Raw genomic sequence first — 9,045 nt, 5'->3', positions numbered from 1 at the left:
ATTGGGAAAAAGTAATGCCAGTTTTAAGAATTTATTTTTACTATTGTTTTAGCATTTTTTCACTTCGTTCCTAACCCAGACACAGATTTTACAGTTTTTACAGTTACATTATGCTAACAGATTTTTACTTAAAAGTCTCAGTATTTTTAAGTCTGCATATCATCAGAAAGAAAAACAAGTTAATGAGTTTTAAAAATTTGCTTATTGTTTTAGAAGTTTTACTTTTTTGTTATTGTTCTGTGCTTTATAATTGTTTAACCACTTTCTGGCACAAGTTCAGCAACTTGCAGGATACATTTTTCCTGGAAGTTTTGTTTTAAAATTCTTAGCATTTTTAAATTGCCATGTTATCCAAATATTTTAAAAATTGATTAATGCACATTTTAAAATATTTTTGTTGTTTTTCAGGGTTTAACATTTAATTTTGGTTTTTGTTGTTGCTGCTGCTGTGTATGTGTGTATACGAGGGTTTATTTCCACTGCTCCTGACTTGAGCACAAATGTAGCATCTTTCAAGCTCAGAAGTTATATTTACAAGTTCTAATATTCTTAAATATCCACTTTAGTTTAAAAACTAGTAAGAGTTTTAAAGATTTTTGCGGTTTAAGTAAATTATAAAAAAATTTTCTCTTTTTTTGTAGATTTTAAAATACTGTTTTTAATTCCTTTTAAACTGGGTGCCATTTTAGCAGCTTCTTAGTTGCAATTTGATCCAAAGCATTATATGAATGTTATAGTGTTTTGTAAGTTTCGCAGATGCTCAGAAAATGCAAGTTCTAAATTTTGTTTGTGCTTGTTTTGTTTGTTTTATCGCAGTTTGATTTTTGACCTTTTTTTCCCACAATTTGTTCCTAACCAGGAGACGAATTTAGCCACTTGGTAGCTGCGTTGTGCTTCAAAATTTTATGCAAATGACATAGTATTTTTACATTTACAGAACCTCAACAAATAGTAATGAAAGTGTTACAAATTATTGTTGAGGTTTTTTTATTTTTATTTTTCTTGGGGTTCTGTAGTTTTTTGGTTTTGGTTTGGTTTAGTTTATGTGTTGTTTTTTTTTTTATTTGCTTCCAATCCAGGGGCACAAATTCAGCAGCTCCTGGCTATATTAGGCTCCAAAATTCGATAAGAAAGAATAAGTATTTTCAGGTTATATATCTCTACTCCTCCCTCCAAAAAGGATTAATTCAGGTTTTAATAAATGTTTTTGCTTTATAGTTTGATTTTTTTGTATTACTTTATTTTTTTTTTCAATTTGCTCCTGACCTGGGCACAAATGCAGCCCCTTTCTGGCTGTGCTGTGCTCCAAAGTATAACAGGGAGGATAAATATTTTATAGAACCTAGTTTCCCAAAATGAAGATAACGTGACATTTTAAGAAAAAATATGTTGGTGTTGCTCAAGTTTTTTTATTGACACTTTCCTGTTTTAAGTAATTTTCCAGCTTTTACCTGCCAGACACGTATTTAGCAGCTTTCTGGCTTTGAAGTTTGACATGAAAATTTTAATTTGGTGTGAAAACAACGAAGTTTTTTAAACTCACACTGCTGGTGATTATAATTGTGTAAATCCCGTTAATTTTCTTTTTCTTCCCACCCACGTACATGCCAATGCAATTTGTTTTCTGTTTTCAAAATGCACATAACGTATTTTACCAATGTTAAAAATTTGACACATTTCTTATTAATAATGTTAGGCTAAAAATATTCTTGTGCTAAAATAAACTCAATGACAATTCAAAAAAATAAAATAAAACTAGCATATATCAGTAGTAACACAATTTTTTAAAAATCCCTGAATTTGTTCTATATTTATAGGCCCAACCTAATTACCAAATATCATTGGAATAGAAATACCTCTTTGAAAGTTTCAAAGTCATCTGTATATTATCAAATGCCACTGGCCACCTGGATAATGCGATACAATGAAATTCCAACCAAGCAGAAGAGTTTGGCAATCCATCTTGGTTGTTGTAATTAGATTTGACCTATAATTACTGAACAAAACAGCAATAAAAACTCTACAGTATACCTTCAAACAAATGTATCTCACTGGATTTGGTGCATTATTCTCAGTATCATTAGCTTCAAATCTTTAGTCTATAGCATAGGAAAAATTATAGGAGAAACCATATCTGGACCTGAACACATTTCTCATACCTAAAAGGTGGATTCTAGCATTAATTCACCACCATTATTTGTTGTTTGATCACTCACTTCCTCTTGAATAGCTGGAAGGGAAGGCTTTGTGGTCAAAGGTGTTTCAGTCTTAAACAGGGACTCCATTCTGATGTGGGCATTGATGTAGAAGGACTTCTGAAAGGACTCAAGGGTGAAGTAATAGATGAAAGGGTCAAAACAACAGTTCAGAGTTGCAAGGCACAAGGTGATTGGGTACATGATCTTTGCAAATCTTTCCAAAAAGCAATTAGTAATAGCTTGGGAGCGCACCAGGGCATACAAGAAGAGGACAGAGTTGTAGGGTACAAAGCATACCACAAAGACTGCCATATGTACTGTGATCATTTTCAGTACTTTTTTCTTATTGGTCCCAATTTGAGACAGAGTAGCAGGCTTGCGAAGAGTTCTCAGCACCACAGAAGAGCAAGAGACATTCAATATTAGAGGAATGATAAACCCAACAACTTCAATAAATATTGTGATCTTGGATAAATAAGTCTTCCAGACACGTTTGGAGAAGCCTTCAAAGCAGGTGGTGGTTGCATTGTTGACATTAGTGGTGGAAAACAAAGAGGCTGAAATACCGCCACTGAGGACTAGGATCCAGACACCAGCACACACAATGGCAGAATTCTTCCTAGTCCTAATAGTACGAGATCGAAAAGGATAGACAATGGCCAGGAAACGATCCACACTAATACAGGTGAGAAAGAGCATGCTCCCATAGATGTTGGTAAGGAATGCAGTTCCAGAGATCTTGCAGAGGGTGTCACCAAAAGGCCAGTGGCGGTTGAAGTTGTAAAATATTTTAAAAGGTAGTGTACAGACAAAAAGCAAATCAGAGACAGCTAGATTGGTGATAAAAATAGCAGTCTCACTTCTCATTTTCATGCGGAAACAGAAGACAAACAGAGAGACACTGTTGGTTATCAGACCCAAGATGAATACAACACTGTAGACAGCACCATTGAGATTATACTTGAAGGAATCATCAACAATGCAAGTATTATTGGCAGTAGCATTGCCCAACCTGGGTCTGAGGCTTGAATTTGAATCTTGGAATTGGAAGTCAATGAATCTTCTGTCACCCATGGACTTTTTTTTCAGGAGGCCTGCTGGCTGCAGGGGTTCACCACTCTGACACTATGGACCGGTAGGAAATATTTTCCTCCTATGAGAGACAAGATGGAACAAATAATCAAATTTGCCTTCCATCCATGATTTCTGTGTAATAAGATATTCTGTCCACCCAGATTGGAAGAAAACATGCATATTCCATTTGGTTTGACAAGTATTTTTTGAACATCTATTATATATTTAAAGGTACTACAAGAGTATGTTGCAGGAGCAGGAAAGCTCACACTCAATACAATAAGTGCAATACTATAGCATTGCAAATGTAATTAAGGTGTAGGTCACTCAAGAGTCCAAAAATATAAAATGATAGTTAAAACAGCATTTATGGGACTGCAAAACCTCTAACATTAAAGTCAGGCTTTATTCACTATGATCGGCTTGAACTTATCTTCTACAATAAGTACTGCCAGTATAATTATTTTATTTGGAAAATGCTTTTATAATGGAAGGCTTTTCCCTTCTGCCCAGAGTCCCTCCAGTCTGCCCACTAGTGATCCTTTTACACAGCATGATTCTAGCTCACTGGCTATATATTATTTTGTGAGTCTCAAGTTGATACATTTCACATAGATCTCCCTAGTTTTCCATTCAGATTTTTTATGATTTCAATCATTTTATTTTTTATTTGCATTATGTTTAACTGACAAATCATAATTGAACTACATTTATGTAAGTACGAGGCGATGTTTTAATATATGTATACTACATGAGGTGATTATGTCAAGCTAATTAACACATCCATCCCCTCACTTCAGTTTTATGTTTCCAGGAACATATATATTATACCCACAGCAAGCAGCCTGCAAATGCCTGGCACTTCTGCTCTGCTGCTCTGAGTAATCAAACTTTGTGGGAGAGAAAGGACAGACAAGAAAACATTACATTCTCAATCCTGAAGAGAGGGCATGGGAAAACTGCCACTGTGGCCCTATTCATAGCTCCCATTGCTTGAACACACAACCACCTTTGCCGTCTAGAAGTGAGGGTGTGGTGCTGGGACTTAACACAGCATTAGAAGCAAGGAGTTCTATTTCTGACTCAGACACTGGTTCACTCTGTAACTTGGCTATACTCTCTCTCTTCCTTGTATAAACTTTACCTCTAAGCCTCACAGCTAAAGCTAGGAAGATTCAATAGGGCTTGTGAATTGCTTTATGAGCTTGCTAGTATTCGGCCCTACCTAACTACAGAGAAACATTATGTAAGTTTGTTTCCTCCTCCCTTCCTGAAACAACTGTAACTTTATATTTCTGTCTTTTTTGGTATACTGAAGTTCACATTAGGAACACATCCTTCTAGTGTCATGTATACCTTGTGCCTCAGAAAGCTCCCCTTGAGTTTCAGCCTTAACTACACAATTTACTCAAACAGGACAATGCAGGAGTGTGCCCTCAAGGTAATATTTCCCATACAGGTATGATTAAAAAACCAGAAAGACATTTGGCTCTTGAGATGATTCTGAAGAAGAATCAATATTAGCCTCTTTTCTTACTGGCTTCCTTTCTTTTGACTAAAAGAAACAGCGTTTCTAACTATTAGATCTTCCTAAATAGCCAACATATTGTGCACTAAATAGAGGCAAAGGACCAACGCTTGAGCTTCAGATGAAATGAAGAAGGAAAAATATATGCTGATGCAGTTAATTACATTTTCCACTGCAAGGAGCATTAAACTACTGTCTTCTGCAAACCTCTGCTCCCAATTATTCTGACAATTAATCACCTAAGGGTGTCAGAGAGTGTTGGGTAGCTGCATTTTTATTGACAATGGACAGGAAGCAGGTCCCGTGGAGGTTGACCAAAAATAAATCTGACCCTCAACTTTTAACTTCAATCTACACCTGGAGCTAATTCAGAGTGGCCACAATTGTTTCCTCTTTTTTAAAAAATTTCTAATGATAGTAAAATACAGGTATACCATATTTGGGGCCTTAAGGCTCCTGGAAGAAGTAAAGTTAGCCTTTTGGCCCTATAAGGATAAATAACCAAATCACTTCACTTCATGAAGTGCTAAACTTTCAGATCATACATTGAAAACAAAGCTCCAACTTCTGGCATAAATATGCCCGGTACCCTAGAAAAGCTGACTTGCTTTTGCTCCCTACAGAGGACAGTCCAGAGCTCAGGAAGACAAGGCCTTGAAGGCAGAGTATACTAAAATTATTTTTGCTTTGCTCCATTTTTAATAAGCTCAGGCCAGGTCAGAGTGCTTCTGATCCCCAGAGCATTTCCTTGTTCTACTCTGGTCAAAGTTTATGAAAGTTGACACAGTAGTTTTCAGAGGAAGATGAAATCTATTGTGTTCTTATGTATAGATACTTAGCAGTGAAGCAGATTTAAAAATACACAAATGTTGTGAAAAATACAGCTCAAAACAATCCTGCTGGAGCGATAGGGAATATGTTCAGACTGTTGCTTCTCAAATTAGTGGTTTCTAACAGATAAGACTCCTTAAGGAAATTTTCTAGGTCAAGTCACAGGCATAGGTCACAATCATACAGGTTTTATATCAGTGTTCCTATACTTGGTTGATGCTTCATAATAGTTTTTGAAACAAAACCTAGCTTTATGGCATTCCATATGGAGGGAACCATAGATAAATGTTTCACTCAAGATTGGAGCTAGGAAATTGATCTAAATCAACCTCTTTTATTTTTTATGCAAGAAATATCCTTTTAAAAGTGGCTTATCTACACCTAATCTGGTTTTCACTAAGATTATTAAGGCTGCTTTGTCTCTCCATTTTATTTGAGGAAAACAGGAAACTGATATGGGCCTCAATTTGATAAAATCCTGTTCTCAGTGATTAACTTGATATTTTTTTTCTTTTCATCAAAAAAGAAAAAAAATACTTCAGTCTCTTATTAACACTTCACTTGATAACACAGTCCAATCTTTGGGAAATAATGTGGTCTGGTGCTCAACATGATGGGGCCAAAGATTGCATCAGCCCTACTAAAGTAGAATTTTCCCTAGTACTTAGTTACAGAGTAAGAAAACTACAGGTAAATTGCTCAACCTAATATTATAAAATTGTCTTGAGTCTTGAGACTCAATATCTCATCTCAGCAGAAGCCCCAGATCTTTGGGGACAATTTTTGGGTGTTCCCAAAATAACTCATTTCCAATTTCTGTAAGGGTCATATATACCAGCCAGGATTTTGACATTATTCCATATATTTGAACAGGCAAATCAGTTATCAATTTGGACACCAATTCATGTGACATACTTAGACACTGAAACTGATAATAGCAATAAAAAGAGTCTCCCATATCTAAAGGTAAATCCCAGTGGCAGAGAGGGGTTGAGCTAAAGAATCAATATTCATCTTCATCAAAATTGCCTGGATTATAACAAATTACAATTCTTCCATCCATTCTAGATCTTCGGATGATACAATCTTTAAAAAGTTGGAACTATTTGTTACAACAAAAGTTGGAGAATTAAATTAGGAATTTGCAGTTTCTCTACACATTTTCAGGTTATTATTATTATTTCAGTAATTTTCAGGAGGGTAGGACTCACCACATTAGTTCGAACCAAATCCTGGCACCAATTTTATCTAAGACTGGAATAACCAATGAGCTTCCTGGAGGCACTGTAGTTAGAGATTTCCTCCAATGGGTACTGTGAAATAGAAATAGTCATAATAGTGTGCCATAAAGAGAGCTGATAGCTTTTCAATAAAATGTATATTTTCAATAAAATGATCTTATAGAAGATCATAAGACAGAAAAAGTATTATATGATATAAACCAGAGTAAATGAGACCCAATAAATTTTAAAATGGTATTTACATGCATTGGATTTCATTATTACAGAATTGCAGATAACAATGTATTTTCCAACCTGTCACTGCTGTGCTATATTTTTTTAGTGGTATTGACTAAACACTAATGCATAAAATCCATATGTGGTAACCTATAATAATTTAAAGATAATGAGTGACAAAAGACATAAAAATATTTCCTCCACTTCCATAAGGTAATGCATTACATTAAAAATACCAAAACAAAGGAGAATTTTGTTTTGCCATGAACTTACATTGGGTCTTTTTTTTTTTTTCTTTTTTTCTTTTCTTGGCAACAACTGTTACCATTGGGCAGGGTCCTTAATAAGGGAAGAGGGAAGAGGAAAGATGACTGGAACAACAGGTGGAGACTCCACTGTCTTGTTTTTTACCTACACCCCACACAATTTCTCTCTCCACTGAACTACAGTGATATGATCAAGGCTTCAATTCAAACACTGACTGACAATCACTGCACCTTTACCAGGATGTCCTAGGCCTACCCAATATAGCATGTCTGTAACATCTCCAATTCAAACTCTGCACAAAATATTTGTATAGAACCAGAAATACTCTGCGATGGAATTCTTAGGAGTAGCAACCGCATTTAGAATTTACCCATTACAGTGCTTCCATCTGTAAAGTAGAATCATCCCCTAGCTCCAAACGTACACTATTGTTACATCTCATCCTTTTCTAAACAGAGGTAGCCTAAAACAAAGCAAACTTCTAAATAGTATTACAACTCTCCTGAAATGATTTTTCTATAATCTAAAAAAACAAAATAAATACAATGATTAGATAATTTAAGATACATTGAGATCACCTTAATATTAAGGAGAGTTGATTTTCACACTCCTCCAGAAATCTGTCTTCCTGGAATGAAATGAATATTTTATTCCATTTTATTGGTTTATCGTAAAGGAAAACAGAAGCATTAACATTATTTTATGCCTTTCACAGTTGATAACGATTATACAGAAAACCTTTTATTGAAAATCCAAGCAAATTAGGAAGTTCAAATACCCAGAAGTTTTTATAACTGATATTAATTAAATATAGACACATCCAGCCCCATCACGAGCTCTGTGAGAGCAAGTCACAGTCCATTTCTGAGTCTCAGTTTCTCTTCTCCTTTAATCTTCAGTCTTGACTGACAGAAAAGCAACCTTCAATGAGTGCCATGCTGGTGGCCTTACTGGCTGTTCTTTTCCATCATTTATTTTCACCTGCTTACATTGGCCACTGTAAAACATTTTTTATTTCCTCAAAGTCTGCAAGCAAGGAGGGTCATTAATTTTTATTAGACTTAATGAAATGATTGCTAGATTTATTTGAATATTAGAAATAAATAGTATTAATTAATACCGGAAGCTAAGAATCACAGAGAAAGATGCCACTAATATCCTAAAGTCTTCCAAATTCCCTTATTTTCCTCATCCTCTGTCCTTGTGCTCATTTCAGCAGGCATATCACCTCTAATTGTTTAGGTCTCAACCCTCAACCCTTCCCACCTGCTTCCTGGTCACTTCACCCCTCAGAATATGAGGTTATTGGCATATTTCAGGACATAACCATGTAGAATCATTAGATCATTTACCCGTTACATTGTTCTGATAACTGATTATTTATCCGCTTAAAGTAAAGGTGGATTCCCAGTGGTAGGTAACCTTTTATTGGGCTCCCAATTTTCAGTACTAATATTCGCAAACACATTACAGGTTTTGTTCTTCCCCCAACAACAAGGCCAAGGGCAGACTATATATGATGACCATATACACAGACAAAAGGTAGCTACACAATTAGGCACTGAACAAACCACAGCAAGGGCAACAATTCTCACTGCATTTTCCCAAAAGGCAATTGAATAGATCAAGCTTTAGCTAAGCTTGGCCTGAATGTTTCTGTGAGGCATCTTCCTGGTTCTCCCTTTAACTT

At 35.4% G+C, this 9,045-nt stretch overlaps 1 protein-coding gene across 1 annotated transcript in view; it reads right to left on the bottom strand.

The window, feature by feature from the left end:
• Window positions 1–1,040: 1,040 nt before the first annotated feature.
• LPAR4 (lysophosphatidic acid receptor 4) overlaps window positions 1,041–9,045 on the bottom strand; it is a 106,004-nt gene continuing 97,999 nt past the window's right edge. The window contains exons 5-8 of the mRNA XM_009439288.5: window positions 7,934–7,983; window positions 7,362–7,427; window positions 6,843–6,944; window positions 1,041–3,351 (exon numbers count right to left, since the gene is read on the bottom strand). Coding sequence (XP_009437563.1) covers window positions 2,160–3,272 — 1,113 coding nt within the window. The 5' untranslated portion in view covers window positions 3,273–3,351; window positions 6,843–6,944; window positions 7,362–7,427; window positions 7,934–7,983 and the 3' untranslated portion in view covers window positions 1,041–2,159. The remainder of the gene's footprint in view (window positions 3,352–6,842; window positions 6,945–7,361; window positions 7,428–7,933; window positions 7,984–9,045) is intronic.

This window comes from Pan troglodytes, chromosome X (genome assembly GCF_028858775.2).
Source record: "Pan troglodytes isolate AG18354 chromosome X, NHGRI_mPanTro3-v2.0_pri, whole genome shotgun sequence".
Lineage (NCBI taxonomy): Eukaryota > Metazoa > Chordata > Mammalia > Primates > Hominidae > Pan > Pan troglodytes.
This window is presented reverse-complemented; position numbering and strand designations above follow the sequence as displayed.